Source organism: Puma concolor, chromosome C1, assembly GCF_028749965.1.
Source record: "Puma concolor isolate L17-30 chromosome C1, mPumCon1.1.hap2, whole genome shotgun sequence".
Classification (NCBI taxonomy): Eukaryota; Metazoa; Chordata; class Mammalia; order Carnivora; family Felidae; genus Puma; species Puma concolor.
In genome coordinates this window covers 72,889,140-72,914,670 of record NC_141674.1, presented here as the reverse complement: position 1 = coordinate 72,914,670, position 25,531 = coordinate 72,889,140, and the positions used below count along the sequence as shown (strand labels likewise).

General features: G+C 34.5%; 1 protein-coding gene across 5 annotated transcripts in view; it reads left to right on the top strand.

Moving 5' to 3' along the window:
* Nucleotides 1-25,531, top strand: part of COL24A1 (collagen type XXIV alpha 1 chain) — a 404,519-nt gene that overhangs the window by 88,518 nt on the left and 290,470 nt on the right. For all 5 annotated transcript variants that reach the window (XM_086717446.1, XM_025934829.2, XM_086717444.1 and 2 more), the window contains 4 exons: nucleotides 2,653-2,706; nucleotides 5,837-5,881; nucleotides 19,136-19,189; nucleotides 21,637-21,681. In XM_086717446.1, coding sequence (XP_086573572.1) covers nucleotides 2,653-2,706; nucleotides 5,837-5,881; nucleotides 19,136-19,189; nucleotides 21,637-21,681 — 198 coding nt within the window. The remainder of the gene's footprint in view (nucleotides 1-2,652; nucleotides 2,707-5,836; nucleotides 5,882-19,135; nucleotides 19,190-21,636; nucleotides 21,682-25,531) is intronic.

Here is a 25,531-nt window from a genome sequence, read left to right as displayed (position 1 = left end):
CGTTGCTACAAAGGGCCATATTTCATTCTTTCTCATTGCCACGTAGTATCCCATTGTGTATATAAACCACGATTTCTTTATCCATTCATCAGTTGATGGACATTTAGGCTCTTTCCATAATTTGGCTATTGTTGAGCTTAGCATTCTTAAACCACAGTGCCTAGCATATAGCATGCATTTTCTTTGCAGACTCTTTCATTTTATTGGAATTTGAGAGTCTCTTCTGTGCATTAGCTAGTACCACCAAGACACGTTATTTGGCACCATGCAGTTTTCTCTTACTGTATTTTCTCATCTTGCTTCAATGATTCCTCTATTTCGAAGTTCTTCTTTATGTCACTATATGTTATACATCCTTTTGCACTATGATAGACATCCTTTTGTTGCTTTTTTTTTTCATTTGTATGGAAACTATAGTCTGGGTTGTAACCCTTTTTAAGTTGTATTTTTAGGTTTTGACAGCAGCTTCATAAAAACATTTTTTTTAGGGGCAGCTGGGTGACTCAGTCGGTTAAGTGTCCAACTTCAGCTCAGGTCATGATCTCATGGTCTGTGAGTTCAAGCCCTGTGTCGGGCTCTGTGCTGACAGCTCAGAGCCTGGATCCTGCTTCAGATTCTGTGTCTTCCTCTCTCTCTGCTCTTCCCCCACTCACGCTCTGTCTCTCTCTATCAAAAAAAAAAAAAAAAAAAAGGAATAAACATTAAAAAAACATTTTTCAAAATAACAAATATAATTTCTTTTCTGATTGATTTAATTGATTTGATTCCTTAATTTTCCTTTGTGAATACAGGAGGAATCAAGAAGTCCATTTCTCTAGGCTTCCTATGCACAGAGGTTCTCAAATGTAGACTTTTAACATTAACTTCAAATCCACATTTGGTTAAAAGGACAAAAATCACAAAAACATGCTGACAGGATTGTAAGAGGTTTTTTTTTTTGGTTTGTATCTTGTTATTGCACTATACCACATACTATGTACTGTAAATTAATATTTTTATAAATCCTGTGATAAATGATCTTTTGACTGACAGCATTATTTAATTTCATTTTGTGGTGTTATAATTACTTTTACATTAAGTGCATATGTTTAAAATAGACCATCACTTTGTAATCCTCTTTTGGCAATTCTTTGTATAATAATATGCAAGTTGCCTCAAACAATAGAAGTATGTAGGGCCTCTCCTGACCTTTTAGTGGCACACTGGTGACACAAAATTGCCTCTAACTGGATATAAAACCTTCAATCTAAAACGGAAAAGCATATATATTATTATTTTTTTAATGTTCTTTGTTTCATTACACACTAAACTGTAGTTTAGGGACAGAGTCTTGAGAATGATCACAACTCCGTGTGACTTTTTTGGTGGGTGCTGCTGACATTTTATATTCTGTTAGAACCAGCATAATAATTCTCAGGAAACCTTTATGAAATACCTATGTAATTATTCATTAAAATCTTTAAAATGTTTTTGCACCTTATTCAGGCTATATCGAATAGAGGTCTAACTTTCTCTTGAGTTTTCAGTTGATTTCTTAGTTCAGTGATAAGTGTATACCAGTTAGGGTGTCTCTTCTTTTTGTTTATAATAAAAAATTCAGTTGTATGTATTAAAATAAAAGTTAAGTCTTTTTAAACTTGAGGCTATCTGTAGCTGGTGATTCTGAAAATAATGTTTTGGAATCATAATCCAAGCTCATAAGCCTTCAAATTTGGACCATTGAAAGAGCCTTCTAATATATTTTCCTACATTCACTGTTTCTTGCCTCAGATATATTCTATATTCTGCCAACAGATTAATATTTTGCAAGTACAACCTAACCTAAGGTCACTATCACAGTCCTTTAAAGGCAGTAGCTTCCAGTTGCCTAAAATATAAAGTCTAAAACTCTTAGCTTGAAATTTAAGTCTCGCCTTAATGTACTCTCCAAACTATCATACACTTTACCTTTTAAATTGGTAAAGAGATTATTTACCTCTTTATTTACCTTTAGGTTATAACTAAAGTATGTTAGGATAAAGTACCTTGCATAGTTATATATAAATACCCTTTGGTTGTCTGACCAATTGGAATCTTCTTTAAGGTACAGTGGGTTTTTGCTTTTCTCCAAAGCATCTTACAAGTATAATGCTATCTGTTACCATTTACAGACACTCCCTGAAATTCTCTGATTCTGCTTTCTGCGATTGTTCTGCTGGCAGTGTTCTTTCTCCATCCTGTGCTTATCAGGATTTTAGCTACGCTGTAGTCCTATCTCAGGTGTCAGTATCTTTTGAAAACTTTTTTGACTTTACCTTCTGCCACATTGGAATGGATCTCTTCTTCCTTCATGCTACTTAATATCTTTTGATACTTCCATTCTGCCTTAATTTTTAGTTAATTATATATTTTTCTGCCCACTATAAAATTCAATGAAAGGATTTGGTCTTGATTTTCATTGGCCGCTGTGTCTTAAGTTATGTTCCCTACTTTTTTTTTTTTAATGTAAAGATTGATCTGTAACTTCTGGAAGGAAGGTGATAAGGCAAAGGGAAGTTATTTATTCTGTTAAGCCTAATAGTTTCACACTATTATGGAATAATTTTATTATCTCTATTTGAAATTCCTTACAGGGTAAGTATTCAAATGAAAAGATTATTTGCTTACTTTAAGGGTTTTATTGGCTCTCCTGGAGAAGTAGGACAACTGGGACCTGAAGGAGAAAGAGTAAGTCCATTTCCTTCAAATATTATTTCTAAAGTGATATGCTTATGATAGGACAACAGAGGTCATAAACACTTATCAGATAGGTAATCTTATTGTGTGAAGCAAACCACCTTTTAAGAAAAACCACCTACCAGATATATAATTAGATTCTCTTGAATTTTACCGAATTTGTTTTAAGGAAATAAGGTGATACAAATATATATGGTTAGATTTATTTGTTTTTATCTATCTATTTGTAAGAGAACATGCACAAGTTGGGGGTAAGAGAGGGGTAGAGGCAGGGGCGCCTGGGTGGCTCAGTCAGTCGCACATCCGACTTCGGCTCAGGTCATGATCTCACAGCTTGTGAGTTCGAGCCCCATGTCGGGCTCTGTGCTGACAGCTCACAGCCTGGAGGCTGCTTCGGATTCTGTGTCTCCCTCTTTCTCTGCCCCTAACCCACTAGCATTCTGTCTCTGTCTCTCTCAAAAATAAATAAACATTAAAAAAGAGAGAGAGAGGGGTAGAGGGAGAGAGAATCTTAAGCAGGCTCCATGCCCACTGTGGAGCCCATCGTGGGACTGGATCTCATGATTGTGAGATCATCACTTGAGCCAAAATCAAGAGTCGACACTTAACCAACTGAGTCACCTAGGCGTCCCTGGTTTGCTTTTTAAATTTAATTTTTAAAAAATGCAAATTGAAATATTAAAATATCTGCTTATGAAAATTGTATCTTGTAATCCATTAGTATTTAAGTACAAACTCTTGACAGGTCTTGTACTTTTCAATACAATGTATAGTAAATAATTCAGCTTCAGAAGATATGTTTTTGTTTAATTTAATAATGGAAGATAGCTGTTCATAAATATAGGCTCTTGTGAATAAAGATAGAATCTTTGCAAAAATGGTTGTTATCTTAGAACAATTAAGTACAGAGTTTTGGTATTCCAACTTCATCATGTCTACTTTCGGTACTGTTCAGTGATTTCTATTGCATTACTTCATTTGTACTGTCAGTATTCACTGAAAAAGATAGAATTGAATAATATTAGTATATTATCATAAGGTTTGAAAATATAGTCATATTCAGAATTTAGCATTTGACTCTATTATTTGTAGGCATGGTGGTTAGGCCAGAGTTTTCATTTCTGGAAACTGGTTTTTGCCAATGAAAGTAAACCAAATTATTCTTTGCTAGATGACTTTTTCAAACATACAGTCAGTTTGAGTGAGTTATATTACATTTTCTTGTAATGACTTGTGAATTTCCTGACAGAGAAGAAATATTCAGAATTTAAATGTGCTGTTGTGGCAATCAAAATGTTCATTCTTCTTTGGTGAGATGAGGTGAAGATTTTCCCTTGATGAATATGCAAGTCATTTCTTTCACTTGCAGAAATATCTTCAGTGTAATCCCACAACTAAGCTACCTGATTGTCATGTGATACAGCAGACTTAGAGTTCATGTTTCCAATCTGTCATGCAAAGAATTGAATGCTTCTCATTCACCCAAAGAAGTATATACAGTTTACATTTTTATTACTCTGTTGCACATGATACAATCCTTTCTTGGCCTTTAGACATGAACTTATTTCTAGTTAATGATGTAATAAATAAAGCAAAATTATATGTCCTTGCAAAATGTTATTATCTTGAATTTGAGGATCCTATCACTGACCATCATTAGGCACACTGCCTGTAATCATACTCACTAGTTTTGACCAGTCTATATGAAAATATTAAGATCTGTCTCAAGTCATAAATGTAAGACCATTTTGTGATATTATGGCTATCATGGGTGCCATGTCCTAATATTATTTGGCTACTTCAAAATTTTCATTAAACTATGAATGATATAGCTAACTGGGTATTGTTATTGTGTTATAAAATGTGTACGTGTAGAGAAGAGAGTAGAGAAGAAGTGTAGAGAAGAGCAGGAAAAAAAAAAAAAGAGTATAATGTTAATCCCTTCCAAAAACAAATATAAAGAATTCCTTCCTGAAAGTCAGTAACGTGTGTATGCGTGTATATATATGACAAAGTGTTTATATAATTTTGTCTGTACTATCCTTAGGTTTCCTGCTGAGATTTAGTGGCCCTACTAAAGTTGTAAAAAATAATTACCTTATCTCTTAAAAAAAAGGTTGACTATATTATGTAAAGATGTATAAAGTCTTAATGAAATGAGTCCTATCGCTCACCCGTGCTTTTTGAGAAGACATTAGATGAGTTTTATCAAACACTGTTGAAGTGAAAGTGGATGGATTACTGCCACCAATGATATCCTCTAAGTTAGCTCTATGTACCTATAAACCCATGCTACATGCTTTTGGCAGATTTCTTAGTCTCTAAGGCTTATAGGTAAGTCTAAGTCTCAAGGTGATTATGTAAGTGAGGGTATTTAGAATGCAAGTTACAGAAAATCCCAACTCAAACTGGCTTAAAAATGAGGAAATTTTTAATAATGATGGTAACGATAACAGCAAATGATTTACTGGGTCGTTGGATATATGCAAGACACAGGTAATAAGAGCAGAGCCAGGATTTGAACACAGATGTTCTGGCTCCAGTGCTTGAGCATTTAAGTATTATGCCCTACTACTTCTTACATAACCAGAAATCTATAGGTTAGGTGGGATGTAGGCACAATATGATCTTTAGCACAGTGATATCATCCTCTCTACTTTGCTTCACCTAATGTTGGCTTTATGCTAAGGCAGGTTTCCCACCCGGTTGCAGAATTGTCAGTGCAAGGGCTAAATGTGCTTTCATTTATGTCCAGTCGAAGAGGTAGGGAAGAGAGGAGGTTAATTGTCCCTTAGGTTTTGGAAAATAAGACCTTCCTGTTTATGTGGTTGTGTGCCTACCTCTGGACAAAGAACTATCACCGGAGGAATGGTAGGATCCCATTTGGAAGTACAGATAGAATGCATTCCAGAATAAAATCAGGATTCTGTTATGAAGGAGAAAAAGAGCCACTTCAATTAAATTAATATATTGAAGATTTTCTGAATGTCATACCAGTTTCGAGAATAATTCAGTTTTCTCTTTGTGATACTTCATTAATCGATGTTTGAGAAAGAAAAGATCTGTAATATCTTATTCATTTATTCAACAAGTGTTTACTTTTGACATCTGTATATTCTAGGGTGTTCCTGGGATCCGGGGAAAGAAGGGTCTTAAGGGAAGACAGGTAATTCAATTTTTATTTTTTGAGGTTCCGTTCAGAGCAATATATTTAATAGATATATTAGATATATATATATATATATATATATATATATATATATAATAGATATATTAATAGCAACCATTTAATAGATCAGTGGAAGGGACTTTTATCCCTATTACAAGAAACTAAATGTCACAGAAAATACATGAACAATTTAATATACTAATGATATCACTATTAACCCTCATATTTTACAGGTTTTAAGAATGCCTGCTTCAGACATTAGTTTAGAAACTAGTTCCCTGCAGCTTCTTATATTTTCAGATTTTAAAAAATCAAGGAGGGGCGCCTGGGTGGCGCAGTCGGTTAAGCGTCCGACTTCAGCCAGGTCACGATCTCGCGGTCCGGGAGTTCGAGCCCCGCGTCGGGCTCTGGGCTGATGGCTCAGAGCCTGGAGCCTGTTTCCGATTCTGTGTCTCCCTCTCTCTCTGCCCCTCCCCTGTTCATGCTCTGTCTCTCTCTGTCCCAAAAAATAAATAAATGTTGAAAAAAAAAATTAAAAAAAAATAAAAAAATAAAAAAAAAATCAAGGAAAGTGAATTTTGCCAGATATAATAATTTCAGAGATGGGAGGAAATTTTGACATCATCCAACATCCCCATCATTTAACAAAGGAGAAGACTGTGATTCAGGGAAGCATCCTTACGTTATCCTGGCTGAGTTAGTTTAGCTAACTAGCCACCTCCTTTTCACTCGTGTTGTTTTACTGCTATCCAGAGGTATTTATTAGGGTAACACTTTCTGTGCTACACTGTGTTCTCTAGTCTATTAGGAAGGAAATTGGGTTTTTCATAACAGTTTTTCTAAAATTTTGGTATGTATAAAAAAAGGCTTGATAATAATTGTAAAAGAGAACAAATCTCACCAGAATATTCATATCCTTTTAAAGCATTTTATTCTTGAGTTTTGCAGTATTTCTTGACGGTAGATTAGAATCGGTATTAACGTCACCGTTATATAGGTGAGGAGAGTGAGGCTCAGTGATGTTCAAAGACTTGCTCAGCATCACGTAGATAATGGTGGTAAAACCAGGAATTTATCTCAGCTTCTCTGAATATAAACCCAGGATCCTTTTCCTTACTCCTTAGGTGTTTCTGCTGTCTGCTACTCACACTGCTTAGAAGAACATGATTAATTTTTTTCATGATATTTGGCCAAAATGTGATAAAATTGTTTTAAAGTTCCACTTTAAAGATTTCAATTTATTGGGGTCCCAGGGTGGCTCAGTCGGTTGAACATCCAACTTCAGCTCAGGTCGTGACCTCAGTTCGTAGGTTCAAGCCCCACAACGGGCTGGGCTCTGTGCTGACAGCTCAGAGCCTGGAGCGTGCTTCACATTCTGTATCTCCCTCTCTCTCTGCCCCTCCCCTGCGCAGGCTCCATCTCTCAAAATGAATAAACTTAAAACAAAAATTCAATTTAATAAGAAAAGCTTACCAAACTGTCAAGAAATTAAAAATAAGCCAGCCATTTTGTTTTCTTACATCTATATTGAACTTTAAAGCTAATCTTCCAGCATTTATTGTTACCATCACCATTTTTAGTTCTTAAGCACTCTGATAAATATTCTGTATATCATCTCATTTAATTACACTCCATTATACTGCAAAATGTTATTTCTTTTTGTTTAAGTCCTCGTATATACCCCAACAGAAATACCTCTCTAGTTATCATGTGCAAATATCTATCTAACTGCAGATTTAGGCTGTCTCAAAATTGACAGTAGGTGAAATTTATCTTCCTTATTCTTGTCTTCTCCATTCTTCATCTTTATTTTCTTCCTTTTTTCTCCTATCAAAGTATGACATTAGTGAAAGAATGAATAAAGTTATTTATGGTTATTATGTAAATTACTTCTAATGCTTCCACTGTTACTTTACCCATTAGTAATTATATTATAAGTGTAGTTTAAGACAAATTAAGTAATCTGCAATGGTGGAATTTTAGGCATTGTTGAGAAAGTAGAGTATTTTCCCAAAGCCCTTGTAATATGCCACTTACATAGCTACCAACTTCATTTATTAATATGGCTGGATTTCTGTGGATATTAACTTTATCTTGAAAATGTATTGGTAATTTTTAGTTTCCTACTCTACCATGAACTATAAAATTATCCATGGAAATTTATAGATAGCTTCTGGTTTTTTACTCTCTAAAGAATTATAAAATTATTCCACAGATGCTATTGAATTCAAAAGAGAAGTTCAAGAAAACAGTGGAAAAATAATGAATGGAGTGATTGCGGGGTTGATCTCACTGTTCTTTATGTTATAAAATTTGTAAAATTTTATTCCTTTAAAAACATATGCCCTTGTCACAGATTTAGATCCTTGGGAAAATTATATTTGAAAAACATATGTATCCCATTTTCCTAAACAGTGTTTATAGTAGAAAATCTGTCTGGTGCTGTAATATGTCATGTATGCTATATGTACTTTTTCTTGGTTTTACCACTAAATTATTTGGCCATGTTTATGAGGAAATCACAGTACTTTAAGATACAGTTACAGCCGCAAGTCAAATTATGCCAATGCTGACCTCAGACACTGTTCTAGAATAGTATCTTATGTATAAATGCTCCCCTATGTTCTGTTTATTACAAGTAAAATCATCTTCAAATAGCTTTGACATTAAATAAGGGCAAACGTATTAGCATGGGATATTATGCATCATGGGAAACTTTATTTCAATTTAGATTATTAATGTTCCATGAGAAGAATGGTTACTTATTACTGTTTTAATAGCAGTAAAAGGAAAATACCTTTTGATGATGTGTCCACTTTCTGGTGTGGAAAATATTAAGTGTGTGGAATATAAATATGGCCGTTTTTTCTTGGTAATTGATTAAATTATGTATATTATTTGTTATTATTTATGAAGTTGATATTCAAACACAGCTGCAGAACTAAAGCATCCCAGGCCACCATAAAGACGATGACAGAAATCTATATGTCTGAAAGAATATAACAGAAGTCGTAGAAATACTGAAATCTAAAAGTACCTGTATCTAAGAAACTTTTGGCTATGCATATGTCGAGGATTGTTAATTCAAAATTTCTGCTGACTTCAGAGCTATTTAGAAGTGTGGGTTCATGCTTTGTTAGGGTACTGCTATGTGGATCCCATGTCATTTCATTTATGATCATTAGTATTAATACTAGAAGATGTACTTTATTATAATTATCACTCCCCTTTAATTAATCTGATTATTCTCTCTGTGTTAAATTTTCTCATTTCCTTAAATTTTAGGTAGATAGAAGTATGCAGTCTTACAAACATAGAATATGATTCAGTTTGAAGTAATTTTACAATGTAATTTGTAGAAAACTAGTAACACTTTTTAGGTAATTCCGTAACGTTTATGGGATATTTTACACAGGTTTTTAAAGTCTCTGAAATTAAGGCCAGAAGCTGATAAAATGAATTACTTCACTTTCTGTACTATGTATGGTATGAAACACTTTGACAGTCAAAATAGGCATAGAAAACTTCAAAATCCAAGTTTAGGCCTTTGTAAATATTAACATGACCTTCTTTGCACAACTGAGTCAGTTTCTAACTTATATACCAAAGCTGTGTGTTTGATATAAATAGTTTAACAAAATGTTAATATGTATATCTCTCTCTTATATAGAGAAATCATATGCTATATACATATAGCACAGAAACATAGAGGAGTAGTAAAAATCCTGTCCAAAATATTTCAGTGATATAGTAACATTACTGAACTTAGGCTCAGAAGACTTGCTATTCTGCTACTGTAGCTTGTTCTGCCAGCCAAATCATCACTTCTTTTCCTGAGTAAACACGGACTATGGAATTAAGTTGTTATGAATCAGCTTCCTTAGCGACATCTGTATTTTTTTAATGAAATGATAGACTTACAAGTAAGAGAGATCTTCTCCTAAATAGTATAAATATTATATTAAAGCTATTGAAAATGGACACATTTCAAAATAACATATTATTTTGGTTGTCCAAGAGTTATTTGGTATTTAGCTTCATACTGCTATTTTTAAATTTAGTGTTTGGGTTAAACGTTATCTCATTTTAAATCTTACTTCCCAGAAAATTTCTCCCCAAGTAAAACGTTGTCTTTATTCAGTATTTATAGATTGAGTTGAAATTTACAACACAATGTGTTTCTGTTTTTTCAACCAGAAAAGGTATGAAAACTGATTTTGCTGGAAATTGGGTATATTTTAGGACCAGAGTATATAAAAGTTGTTATAGTAACACATTTCAAGATCCTAGTAAAAGGTACTTACTAGTAATCATTACAATTATTTTTAAAGACCTCATGTAATCAGTTATATATTAGTCAATATTTGTGTACTCATACTTTTGGCTATTGAGATATTATAGCTCTTACCTCTTTCCTTCCTCTTACAACCCCTACATATTACAAATCAAAAAAGTTAGATCAAAATCCTTATTGTCAGTTATGTTAGAGGACAGCTATGGGGCTGTAAGTGCTATTCATCCATTCTTTTTGCTATCTGTGGGTATAACTTGAATTCATCTCAAGTTCTTTCGGAAGAGATCTCCACAGGTAGTACCACAATCTACAAGGTAGTAGACGATCTTTATTGGTCAAGACTCTTTTAAATACCATAGAACTACCATCCTATTTTATGTGCTTTGCTATCTACTTGAAAAGCTTCTTGGAACATATCTGATGAGCCAGATTCTTTAAAAGCATCAGTTATTCACTGATTTATAATAGAAAAAAAGAACACTGTTAAAAAGGGAAGGCAGGGAGAGGTTTCCTATATATTTGTCAACATCAAATTTTATATGTACTACCCAGTTGTAAGCAGCTTCCTTTTTAATTCAAAGTTTTCAGACTTCGTTCTGTAGTACCACAATCAGGAAATTCTATAGTTGCTTTTAAAGAAGCATTTTACATGGCTCCCGGACCGATTTAATCAGTAGTTTCTTTGTTGTACTAAGTTGGTTATGCAAATTTACATTACTCCACAGAGCTAAAATATTTATGCTAGAACTGACTTGTCGGGATTGAAGATAAACATGAAATTGGAGCTGGAATTTACTCTCAACAACGCCTAGAAAATTGTTGTCAAAATATAGAGACTTTTCAAACGAGTTTTGCAGGCCTGATTGGAAGAGATTATAAATAATCAAATCATATTACATTAAAGTTTGACAAAGAAAAAGTGTACTTAGTTTTCTTCCTATGAAAATCAAAATATCATAGTCTTAGAATAGTAGACAAAATAACACCCATAAGCTACCTGGACTTCAGAGATGTTTACTTTTCTAACTATAGAAAGAACTGTCTCCTCCTCTTTTCTCATACATCATCTTGTTAGAAGAGTCTATTTAAAGTAAACTGTATTTTGGCTTCTAACTCTAGTGTTAGAATTTCAGAATATAAAATCCTTCTGTTAGACATCTGTTATTAGTTTCTATCCTTAGCCCAGGATAGTCTTAAATACGTATTGCACAGTAGTGTCTCAGATACATACATTTTATCAAGAATTTGGAGACAGTATTTTGTCTGAGGAAAAGGTTGTAGTTAATTTGATCCTAGAGAAAGTACTACTGTTGCTAGAGCATTCTGAAAAATTGTTATTAATTTTTAAGTGATTCTGTCGCTTTTAAGAAAAATATTTTTTTCTGATTTTTACTTACTGGTTGTAGTCTATAGTGACTATATTTGGCTAACTATAGCTTGACAAGATGTATGGAAGAGACAGGACTTTGAATTAAACCCACCATTCAGGTTGGGATAGGTACAGAGAAGAGAGACACTCAAAGAACTATAGCTGGTAATTTGGGGGACGTCCAGGCAGAGCATGATTTCATAGAGATATAACACTAACAGGTGAAAATTCAGGCAGGCAGTTATTTTCAGTGCAGATAACATAAGGGAAAACTGTCTTGTAGGTTATCAAAGTCAGGAATGTGAGTGCAAATATGCCCACAGGGGTTGGCTTGGGTTCAGGGACTGTGTTCTTGATGTTGAAAAATGGCAAGAATAAGGTGGGGTCCTTATGAACAAGGGATAGAACATAATGTATACCAAAAGTGCTTTGTGGACACAAGAATAAGGCAGATTGCAATTCCCACAACTGGAGTACAGATGATAACCAATCTTTAAGAACAACAAAACAGATGGGGCTCCTGGGTGGTCCAGTTGGTTGGTTAGGTATCTGACCACTGATTTTGGCTCAGGTCATGATCTCATGGTCATGGCATTGAGCCCTGCATTGGGCACCACGCTGACTGCAAGGGCCTGCTTGGAATTCTCTCTCCTTCTCTCTCTGCCCCTCCCCCACTCATGCTGGCATGAGTGCACTCTCTCTCTCTCTGTCTCAAAAATAAATAAACTTAAAAATTTTTTTCATGTTTTTAATTTTATTTTTGAGAGAGAGAGACAGAGACAGAGAGTGAGCAGGGGAGGGGCAGAGAGAGAGAAGGAGGCACAGAATCCAAAGCAGGCTCTAGGCTCTGAGCTGTCACCACAGAGCCTGACCCGGGGTTCAGACCCACTGACTGTGAGATCATGACCTGAGTCGAAGTTGGATGCTTAACTGACTGAGCCACCCAGGCGCCCCTTAAAATAAACAAATAAACTTTAAAAAAAAAGAACAACAAAACAGATGACAGAGAGGGAAGAGAAGAGAGGGAAAAAAAACCACAAGAGACTCTTAATGATAGAGAAAAAAACAAGAGTTGACAGTGGGAGGTGGGTGGGTGGGAGAAGGACTGGATATGTGATGGGTGCTAAGGAGGACACTTGTGATAAGCACTGGGTATTGTATGTAAGTGATGGATCACTGAATTCTACTCCTGAAACCAATATTGCACTGTATGTTAACTAAGTAAAATTTAAATAAAAAAAAAAAAAAACGGGGAAAATAAAAGAACAAAGTAGGAACATGAATGAGAATTGAGGCCCAGATCATCACTAGGATAACCATAAGCCTGACTTGATGTTCAATTTCTGAGGATTGGGCTAGAACTCCTTAAATTCCTACCAAAGTTTAAAATTAGTTTTAGCCAACAAGACATGGTCAACCCTTGAAATATGGATCAAATTGTCCTACCTGTGATGAAAAGGAAGGTGAAAAGAAAGGGGGAAAGACTGTATCTTCACAGAGTACTTAACATTCTAGCCCTTTCCTATAGTAATTGTGCTTTATTTTTGAACGATTTAAAAATATCATGATTTCATGGTAATAATTATTCATGTGTAGAATGTGTAGAATTAACTACCAGGTTTTATTTTATTGTTTCTAATCCTAGACAAATTAGTTTGATCTTCTCTTTTCAATGCTTAGTCTTGGGAAAAGTTGAATTTCTGTTTTTGTTGGTAATGTCTATTTAGTGTATATGTCTTTATAATATTTCTTATTTATCTCTACTTTAGATTGAATATGTTGTTTCTGAACCATTGTTTTCTGAAAAGAACAAAGTATGTTCATAGTTAACTGTGGCCTTTAACAAAAAAATTTTGCATTGCTTATATTTTTTTTAAATTCCATAAATGTAGTCATTAGTATTTTATGGTTATTTTGGTTCCCATATTTTCCTAATTATTTTGTATGCAGTATTTTTCCAATTTCTTTGTAGAACTAGGGAAATGATCATTTTACTAGATTGTGTAAACTGTAAGTTTTCCACTGTTTTAAGATATTTAGACATACTATCAAGTATAGTACCTACACTCTAAAATATTAACACCAAACATATATGCATGCATACTAAATCTAGAATAGTTCTTAGCGTTTGATAACTACCATGTTTGATAACAATACCATTGTTAGACCCAGGCAAGAGAGAAACTTGATCTGGGCTCGGCACTTTTGAGGACCCTCTACATCACAAAGAAAGTAAATGTATTAAAAACAAAACAAAACAAAACACATGAGTGGTTCTGTCACTCAGGACCCAGCAGTTAGCATTGGAGCAATATGACCAATCATCCTAGACCATCACTCTTGTTACTATGTATTATCTATTACTATATAACATGTTACTCCAAATTAGTGGTTTGAAATAACAATTATATATATATTTATTTAAATATGTATTATTTTTCAGAGTTTCTGTGGACTGGGAATTTAGGAATGCTTTATTTGAGTGGGTCTAGCTTAGGGTTTCCCATGAGGTTATAGTCAAGATTTGGGGCAAGACTACTGTCATCTGAAGGCTTGACTGGGGCTGGGGGATCTGCTTTTAAGGTGGCTTACTTGCTGGCCAGCCACATAGTGCTAGTTGCTGGAAGATCTCATTTCCTCTCCATAGGGACCTCTCCACATGGCAACTTGAGTGTCCTCAGGACATGGTTGTTGACTTGCACCAAAATAAAGTGGTCCATGAGAGCAAGGTGGAATGTGTAGTGCCTTTTATGATCTAACCTCAGAAGTCACACTGTACATCTATATTCTGTTGGCCACGTGGGCCAGCCATGATTCCAAATGGGAGGGGACTACACAAAGGCATTAATATCAGGAAGTGAGAATCATGGTGGTCCATCTTTGAAGCTGTTTAGTGTCTTCAGGCCTCAGAGAAATTCTTCTCCATTTCTGTGGCCTATAATCTCATGTGTGAATGCCATGAAATTAGTAGGTGGTCCACTGCCAAAATTAGAGACAGAAAATGCTCAAGATTGTGGAGAGGATTTGAGCCGGCCATCAAAGCACCTTGGTAAAAGGAAAGATGAGGGATGCCTGGGTAGCTCAGTCCGTTAAGCGTCCGACTTCAGCTGAGGTCGTGATCGCGCGGTTTGTGAGTTTGAGCCCCACGTTGGGCTCTGTGCTGACAGCTCAGAGCCTGGAACCTGCTTTGGATTCTATGTCTCCCTCTCTCTGTGCCCCTCCTCTGCTTGTGCTCTGTCTCTCTCAAAAATAAATAAACATTAAAAAAAATTTTTTTAAAAAGGAAAGATGAATTAATTAGCTTATCTAATTCTCCTTTCAGTATGAATGCAATAGAATCCTGTATAATGAAGTACTATTTCCTGATAATGCAGACTTCTGTTTTCTTCTTTCTTTTTATGTTATGATTTATGGTTTCAGAGGTAATAACGTTAGTGCAGTATTTGCAACAGCTACACTTAGAGACTGAGATATTTTAAATTATTAAGCAATTCATGTTACTCTTAAATTTGCATTTCATAACTATAGACACAAACTTCATGAAACATAATAAAAATTCTTTACATTAGCAAGTAGATGAATATGAAATGCTAGAATGAAGTTTTTAAAATATAGATATTTAATTAGATGAAATTTTTAAAATGTTAAGTGAATATAAAATTTTAATTTAACTAATATTGATAGTAATTATAATTTGCAATAGAAAATGAAAAGCCATAGAAAGTCTTCAGAGATGTGATCTATTTAAGTTTTTAAAATCTAGAAACAATGCAAATAGTCTTATATTGAAAAATACCATTTAGTAAAATTTGCAAATTGGACTTTATACATTCTCTATTTAAAGATTTAATTACCAATTTTATTAGCTTTCTATTGCTGCATAACAAATATCACAAGCTTGGTGGCTTAAAACAGCACCCATTTATTTCCTCACAGTTCTCTGGGGTAGGGAGTCCAGGTACTACTTAACCCAGTCTTCTGCTCAGGGTCACAAGGCTGTAATCAAAGTGTCAGCTGGCTGCAAGATCATCTGGAGGCTTGTCTTGGGGAGAGTTCACTTCCAGCCTCATTCAGGTTGTGAGAAGACTTCATTTCTTTAAAGATGTGGAATTGAATGCCCTGGATTTTTGCCGGCTCTTGGGTATAGGCCACCCTTAGGTCCTATGGAGTGTCCACGGTTCCTAGAGTTCACTCACAATTCCCTGCCATGTGGGCATCTCCAACACAGCTGCTTACTCTATCAAGCTCACAAGGGAAGTCTTTAGTTCTGGGCTGCTAAGATGGAGTCTTATATAGTAGAACATAATCACATCCGTGACATCCCACCAGCGGTGCTGCACTCTATTGGTTAGAGTAAGCAAATCATAGTCCGACCCACACTCAGAGGGTGGGTATCACATAAAGCATTGGAATCATTGGATGTCACCTTAAAGTCTGTCCACTATATTGACCAAACTGGAAATAAGCAAGAAAATTTTTCACAACTTGAAGAAATCAAATGAATTTCCTGGAATGTCATATTCTTTATAAAATAAAATTTTATAACTGATGAAAACAATGAAAATGGAAAAAATGGAAAAAAAAGAGAATTATACACAACACAGAAGGAGCAGTGCAACTCTGGCTTGCCCATTAGTAGACAGTTACTATGTTGATGAAATTGGCAAATGGGACAAGAAAGGGAAAAACTCAAGCTTCCCTATGGACAATAATCCTGGAAAATGGTTATTAAATCCTTTGGCAGTGTGAATATATTTCTAGGGAAGCACAATTCGATTTAAATTAATGGTTATAATTTTCCACTAGGTAAATATGAGAGAAAATCTAGTATTGCATTTTATAACAAATTCTTTCCAGTGGAGAAAGAAACTGTAGAAACTATCTTTTGTATTCTAAGTACAAAGACAAAGTGTTTTGTCACTATTGTTCCATGTTTCACTATGAGTCTTTTAAGATAGGTTTTTGACAATGAAGATTTGTGGCTGCAAACTTTTAGGTTCCTAATTTAAGGAATATAGAACCTCTCCTGGATTAAAAAAAAATCATGCATGTAATTGATAAATTCCATGCAAAATACAACTGATAAAAAGGAAACAATGACATACTTAACAACATAAAACATTGGCATGATGTTTTTTAAAATAAAATGTCCAGTACATAGCCAAATATAATTATGGGTTTTTTTTTGTGGCATTAGCTATGCTATATTTCATTAAACAGGAAAGTGTGTCTAGATTTAATAGGAATTATTTCGGAAATTGATGACACAATGGTCAACATGTACAAAGGACTAAAAATAATAAAACAAATGATCTTTGTCTAGACTAGAGAATTAAGAATGAAGTGAAACATTTAATGAGTAGTGAAGTGAGAGGGGAAATGGTACATAAAAATTTTAAAAGTAGATAATACTCAGTTTAATTAAATTGTTTCAGGGGCAAAGTCAAGTTGAACACCTAATATTTATTACATATTTTGTTGAACTACCAGGAGAATAGGTAGTTGAAATTAATAAGTAATTTATTATTTATTATGTATGTGCAGGTTTTGTTCTAAGTGAAGAATTGATCTCCCCCCTTTCCCCTCCTGGGGCATAAAAATCACTAGTTTTATGGAAAGCTGAACTGGAGAGCAGCTCCTCCTACTGGATGAGGATGGGGCCAATCAGTCCCAGAGAGCAATCCTGAGTGAGTCCCCAAGGATGGTTTCTCTCTGCTCCTTGTTCAGACTGATTGTGTCTTCATTTTTTGTGAAAAACTGTTGAGACCTAATTCACATACCATAATATTCACCTTTTAAAAATGTACAATTCAGTGCTTGTTGTTATATTGACAGAGTAGTGTAGCTGTCAGACTAGTTTTAGAACGTTTTCTTCACCCAGAGAGAAACCCTGTACTTGCTAGGAGTCACTGCCCAATTCTCCCTGCACCACCAGCCTTAGGCAACCACTAATCTGTTTTCTATGTCTGTGGATTTGCCTGTTCTGGACACTTCACATTAATGGAATCATGCAAAATGTGCCCCAGTCTTTATTATTTCACTGAGCTTTCTGAAAAACCTACTTGTGATCTATCTAAAAAATCAATCATCTCTTCTGTTTCAGATTTATTACAGAATTTTTCCTCTACTTTTTCCATTACCTGTACATCATAAATACTTTGAAATATCCTTATTAGCTCATACCGAATAGTATGATGTATTGCCGATATGTGAGCTTGTTGACAACAGAATCTGACTTCCAAGGACAAGGAAAGCAAAATGCCTGCCTGAACTTCAACTGACTTTGAAGAGGTTATGGCTACACTATGTTTGACTATGCAGATGGTTTTTGCATTATCCTCTGATTACAGAATAAGAAAAACTGCTTCTAGTATGAGTTAATTATGTTTTAGAAATATCATACTTCTTTTTCCATTGCTAAACTGTCTTTTAAATTTTGTGCATTCATGTGTGTACTAGTGAACCAGTGATTTTGGCAATCTATTAAATAGATATTTAATAAGTGGCTTGCCTAATAAAGAGATTATAAGACTTTAATAATGTACTTCAATTTTTGTGAGGCTTATAACAATTTAAAAATGAATGTTATTAAAATGTTGATTATAATAAATCCTACAAATCATTTTGCAAAGTAGTCTTCAAACAGAGAGCTTTAAAATTGATAAGTCTAGTGGCAAATCTTTAGAGAAAAATTTTAGTATCAAAGTAAAAGTAAGCGATTGAGTTATTTTACAAAAGACTATGTAATAAGAAAGTGTGTCACTTTACTATCCTTCATAGTTTTACAACGTAGAATCCTTCCTCAGCAGGCATTGAGGAAGTTTAATTTTCAGTGGCACTGCATTTTATGGTTGCAGTATGTATGTGCATTATGGCTTTCCCCAATAATACAGTACGGAGATGGTATTTTTTTACCTGTTTATCATATCTTGAAATGATGAGCTAAAGTATTCAGTATAGAATAGAAGAAAAAACATGACTCTGCGTTCAGACTTTCTCCACTCAAATCTCAGTCCTGCTCATCACTAGCGAGTACAAGTGACTTAAGCTCTTTGTGCTCCAGTTTTCTCAAATGCAAAATGAGGATATTAATGTTCATTAATTTGATCTGTTATGAAGATAAAATGAAGTAGTGTGTGTATACTAAACTGTTTAAAGCCCTTAGCACATGGTAAATATGCTATGTACATACTTAAGTAACATTAGTCATTTTATTCTTTATGATGTGCGGGTAGGACCAGCATGAAATAGTGGAGAGAACTAATGGATTGGTCAGGAAGAAATCTTTATGTTCCCTCTCATTCAGTGATTCTTTATATAATAATGAACAAATGTATATTTTCTCAAATTTAGTTTTCTGTATATATTATGTGACATCTAAAATAATTTTTGCAAATCATAGAAATAGTATACTTAACAAAATCAATGAAGTATTATGCAAAACAAATGTAAGTTTTTTTGCACTACAATTTAAAAGTTAGGAAATAAATATTTCCTATTAGTAAATTCCTTAGCAGTAAATAGAACAAAAATGAATTCTTTATCTATGTTGGCTTTAATGGCATTTCTTCTTTTTTCCCTGGTCCAGGGTTTTCCAGGTGACTTTGGAGACAGAGGCCCTGCTGGCCCTGATGGCAGTCCTGTGAGTACACTGTGATGGTCCAGCCTTGCAATCTGACATCACCCAGATGCCCCAGCACCTACATTTGCCATCCTCACTATGACATTCACATAAGCAGCATTGGCCAGAAAGCTTTGATACCTCTGTGCACATTACAGTTTGTAATTTTTCTTTTTTTTTTTTTTAAGATTATTTATTTTTGAGACAGAGACAGAGCATGAATGGGGGGAGGGTCAGAGAGAGAGGGAGACACAGAATCTAAGCAGGCTCCAGGCTCCGAGCTGTCAGCACAGAGCCCGATGCAGGGCTCAAACTCACAAACCGTGAGATCATGACCTGAGCCGAAGTCAGACGCTTAACCGACTGAGCCACCCAGGCGCCCCAACAGTTTGTAATTTTTCATTGTGGGAAATAAAACAAAAATGTTCTGAGTAAATTCTGTCTTGGGATATAATCATCAAAATTAATTATTGTGGCCATGTTAAATGTAACTGCTTAAGTAAAATATTAGAAATATATGAACATAAGACATATTTTGGGGGTGAGGAGAAGTCTTTCATGTACATGAATGTACCAACAAGCCTCATGTAAAAATTGTGCTCTCAGTGATTGCTTTTTGACTCAAACCTGTCATTGATCTACCTGATTTTTAGGTATCTATTTATAGAGAAATATTCTCCTTTGGGATTTTTCAGCTATTATTTTCAGGTTAGGGAGTTACCATTCTATAATTAATTATATTGTCAAAGAATGGTGATGGACTGTCGTTTTTTTGATGCTAGGTAGAAAAATCTAAACTTTTTTGCTCTCAAAGAGCATCTAGCAAATACCTCCCAATCTATTCCATGAACAGACTCTTTTAATAAGATTTTAAGGTGAATAAGAGTCAACCACTAAGCCCGTTTAGCCTAAATTGAGAATAGTTCCTATATTTAGGTATTTATACTTAAAGTGTTAGAAAATATTTCTTTTTAATTTGCTTTTCTAAATTATGACTTTATTAGCTTATTCAGTTAATTTAGTCAAAGTTTTAGTTGTTGTGAGGCTTGGCAGATAAGAGTGGAACTGATCTCCAAAGAAATTGCTAAAAACCTGAATGATATTTTAAGTAGAATGTTTACCATCTTTTTCTTGCCCTTGATTCTGGGGAACTTTTCATTTCAAGAGTAATAAAGTAAGCATTATTGGGGCACCTAGGTGGCTCAGTTATTTAAGCATCCGACTCTCTATTTCAGCTTAGGTCATGATCTCATGGTTTTGTGAGTTCAAGCCCCATGTCAGGCTCTGCTCTAACAGCACAGAGCCTGCTTGGGATTCTCTCTCTTTCTCTCTCTCTCTGCCCCTCTCCCACTCACACTGTCTCTGTCTCTAAATAAATAAATAAATAAATAAATAAATAAATAAATAAAATAGAAAATAAAGTAAGCATTATTTACTTTTCTCTTACCATTTCTCATTTTCTCATACCATTTATGTACTTGCATAACTACTGTGAAGCCATCTTATTTAATTTTTTTGTCAGTCCATTCAGTATACATGAAGTTTGTTAGGGTTGGACTTTTACCATATATGAAATGTGTCTTTTTGAAATCTACTCTTTATTTAAATATAATGCTTCTTGAAGAGCATTTTCAGGCTTTAATATCTTTAACATAGAAGAATAAACTGGATTTTTTGTTTATTCGTTCATAATTCTTTATATTTTATACTGTGCCTTAATTTCAAAACAACTTGCAAAGGCAGGTGCTGTTCTTGTACTTTGTATCATGTAAATGATGTAACACTGACATGGAGTGGGTTAGGAATTACCATAAGGACTGTAATGACAAGTCCAAAAGACCATCACAAATCAACTGGAAAAATTAATATTGATTTAAAATCTCTTTTGTTATATGCATAATTAATGGTATTGGTAATTTCTTATATTTGTGAGAAATTTTTCAAAACCTTTTATGCATTATGACAGTTTTCATTGTGATTTAAAACAGTGAGAGCAAATGTTATTTTCCTATTTTGTAAATGAGAAAACTGAAGTGTAGAGAATCTAAATATTATACTTCAAGAGTGGAGAGTGTTTTAAACTATCTGAAAATGTTCTTCTAACTCTATATGCTGACCACCTATCCTTTTATACAATATATAGGCTGGTTATGTCTATAATGCTGACTATTTATGGGTTTTACTTCCTTTATTAGCGAAATAAAAGACATCAAACAATCTATATCCTAGGCTAGGTCATAGTCCTGGCATCCAAAAGCATGGAGCCAAGGGCATTTTTGAAGAACATAAACGTCCACCAGAGATTTGCACTTCTTAGGAGGATACAGAAGAGTAGGGAAGAATCAGAGGTTAGCTGTAGAAGAGGGTAAAATTTGATTTTTTTTTTTCCTAAAAGTTTTTGTCTTTACAAAACACTCTACATAGTCTGGAATCATATTTAACCAACTTTGCACATTTCTTTTACATAGGGACTTGTAGGTAGCATTGGCCCTCCAGGATTTCCTGGGCTTAGAGTGAGTATCAACTATTACCATTCTTATAAAATATTGTGTTTATATTTGTTAGATGCATTTTAAAATCTTTAGAAAAATGAGATGCTTTGTTGTCATTGCTGGATATGAGACTTGTACAAATGTGTTTTCCCACCCGATGTGCAAATTAGACCTACAATAACAAATTTCTACAGATTTATGTGTACACATAACCTACAATAACAAATACCTACAATAACAAATAACAAATTTGATAACCTACAATAACAAATTTCTACAGATTTATGTGTACACATGTACATTAATAGGTAACTTAAGACTCAGTTTCTTCAAACGCATGACATAGAACAGCCACTTCTCTCCTTTGAAATAGTCTTTCATACCATCTGGTCTGGATAGATACAGATAGGTCTAAATACCATACCACACCACATCACAGCACATGGTAACTATAGACTTTATTTCTGGAATAAAATTGAATAAATGGTTAGGAAACATCCTGAACAAAAGGTAGTAGTTGTACTTTATTAATGCTGCTAAACATATTAATGCCCAATTTATTTATTATACTAATAATATAAGTGACTATATTATTTGTTCATGTAATCAGTTTAATTCAGTGAATTTAACTCTGAGTTTCACTGGAGTTTCTGATGTAGGCAAAGTACAGTTTAGTAAAAGCAATTCTATGAAGGCCAAAGCAATGTACTTCAGATAGATACCTGATAAAGTTTATTCACTGAAGCAAACAGACTGCTATTTCTGCTGTCTTCATAAATATATTTCTGTCAGTCAATCTTATGGTTCATGACAGCGGTATAAATTGCAGATATTTTATATAAATTTAGAACCATGTAGCTTAACAGCCAGCTGAGCTAAAGGCATGTTTGACACACTTTTATGAACTGTAAGAAGCCTAATGAAAATAGAATCTTAAAAGTAAACTATGTGTATCCAAATAAAAATAGGAAATGACCATGAGCAGAGGTAAGATTTTCCCTAAAAATCAACTTAGAGCTTGCTTTAACACGTGAAGTAGGTAATTAAGACTCCAGAGTTTTATGCCATAAATTATAGCCACAATTATTTTTAGCTTGAACTTGAACACAGGTCTTCTGACTCTACATTTAAATTCCCACACACACCCTGCCCCTGCCCAACCTAACTACCCAAAGGCAGAAGGTGACAACTTGACCAAAGGAATAAATCAGGAATTCAGTTATGGGAACTATAGAAAAAATCAGCATAATAAGTTTTAACTAGCCATTTGGGGCTGGCAACAGTAGAGAATTAAAAGTCAGAGAACCTGAGTTAAGTCTATAACATTTAAACTTTTCTTTTACATGATACTGTTAGTATAATAATAATAAAATCAGCAATAATACAATAATATCTCACTTTTATTTAGTATTTTCCATGTGCTAGTCTTAATGTTAGGTCATTTAATTCTCAGAACAAGCCAAGACTACTCAGGTTCTGAGTGTTAGGCCTAGATTTGAAGCCAGGTGATCCAAATCCAGAGTCCAAAATCCTACCCATGTGCTACACTGCCTCCTTAAGACTTATATCACCTTAAAATGAATGCCATTTATCTTAAGAGTTTTCTTTAGGCTTCATGAGAAGCTCTATGTGAAGGTGAAATCCAAAGGACTAATTTTTATTCCTCAGAACTTAGAATAGGATCAAACCCCTAGGTGGTAGTCAGTGGCCTTCCCAATGGGGAGAGAAAGGAAGCTGGGGAAGGGAGTTGGATTCCAAAGATACTCTTTCTGCATTCTTCATTTAACCTATCAGTTGGTTAGCTCACATGCTTCTGCTATTTTGCTGAAGTTAAAGACCAAACTTCTTAGCATGTCCAGACTATCTTGGTTCTCATCTGCACCCTGAGAACATACTTTGTACACTAGCAAAATTGTTTATTCTCAGATGCCATGCGGCCTTCCTATGATATGGCCTTTGCACTTGTTTGTCTACCGGAAACACTTTCCTCTCCTTTTGCATCTAACACTGAACTCTTACTCATTTTTCAGTTCCAGGACTTAGCACAGTTCTAACACATAATAGGGCTTAGTAAAAATAACTGTGTGTTTCTGTTTTTGTTTTTGTTTTGTCCTTTCTCTTTCTCAATTTACCCTCTGGTAGATGGGAAGAGATCTAGAGAAGAGAAACTGGCTGATGATACTAACAGTCATCTTTGTAATCCTCATCTCTACATTGATATGGATAGTACTTTATACTTTTCACACACATATCTCATTTGTTCTTCAATGAGATGTAAAGTAGATAAAGCAGGTATTTCTACCTCCATTTTATATTTATTAAATTTTTTAATCCACATAATGTGAGCATCTACTATGTATCAAATGCTGAACTAGACTTTTGCTAGGCCTAAAACTACAAACAAGATTTCCATTTTTAGCAACATTATAATATAGTGGAATAGAAGGAAAAATAAGCAATGTCATATAATGTGATCACTGCCATCATGGACTAAAAACCAGTGAGAAAGGAGCAATTTATGTTATCTTGGGAGAGGAGTCTTCGCAAAAGAGATGTGTTTTAACCGTATCTTGAAATTTGTGCATGAGTGGAATGGAGTAGAAACAGGAAAAGGGCTCTTTAGGCAGAAGAATCCTTAAATGCACAAAAGAAGTGGAAAAAAATGCAATGTTTGGAAATGCAAAGAGGAGTTGGGGGATTGCAGCCTAAGAAGTATGGAGGGATAGGAGCGGAATGGAAGGAGCTGAGGTTTTGGAGATAATTGGGAAAGATGATACAGAACCTTTATATTTCAGAATAAACAGTTTGCTCACCCAGTTTATCTGCAAGCCTACATCTGCTTGTTTTCATACAGGAAGTATAGTTTCCGACAAGAGATAATATAGCTTTCTCTAAGTTATTTTTTCCATGCAACTGGTTGTCATTGTCATTTGCTTTCTTAACCTGTGAGTGTGGGTGGGTGTGGTTGCACAGTCTTCCCTACACTGTGCTCACTCATATGAGCTCTAATTGGCTAGAGGCTGCTGGTTTTATTTGAAGAGCCTATCCTTAAGCTCTCTTTCTTTGACTCACTTTGACTCGAAAGTTCTTTATTATTTCTGGCTCTGTGGGAGGCTCTTCTCCCTGTGGTGCTATATCCCAGACAGCTAAGCTGCCATACGTGGAAGTATTTCTCCTGTCTGCTCCGTCTTCTCATGGAAAGGGAGTATGGTAGGGAGAGAGTGCTGAAGGCCTTCAGATTTTCCTTGTGGAACTGAAAACTGCTCTTAGCCTGTCATGGGTTGCTTTCAGAAAGCCATCGTTTTTCAGGACTAGGATTTTCCACACAACTTGTAACATACCACAAAATGTTAGATGTCTCTTGGAGGTTTCTACATCCATACCATTTTACTTTTTAATTCTCTGTTTTGCTAAATCTTTTATAACATGTATGTACTTTGATATTTTTCAACACTTATTATTTTGTGATTTCTCTTTTAGAGTCACTAAAAAGTAAAATAGTAGATTATGCATACAAAGTACATGCATCTGAAGATACTAGACTCCGCACAGTGATATATTTACTGAAACAAAGTTAATAATATTATTGCCTATAGAAAAAAACAGCAGGATGAAAAAGAAGTATTTGTTTATTTGCTTATATTTTTCCATACCTGCATAGATTATTGCTGCATAATTTCCAAACAGAAATGTTTATTGTATTTTTTGAAACTCTCATAATTTTTAAAGCTATGAACTTTGCATAAACTAGCCACTGTAATTATAAGAACAATTGTTCCTACTGACAGAATTTGTCAGGGATGTATTCATATTGCATATCTGTTTATTAAGTTGGAAAGTATTACTCCTTACTTCTCACAGTCTCATATAT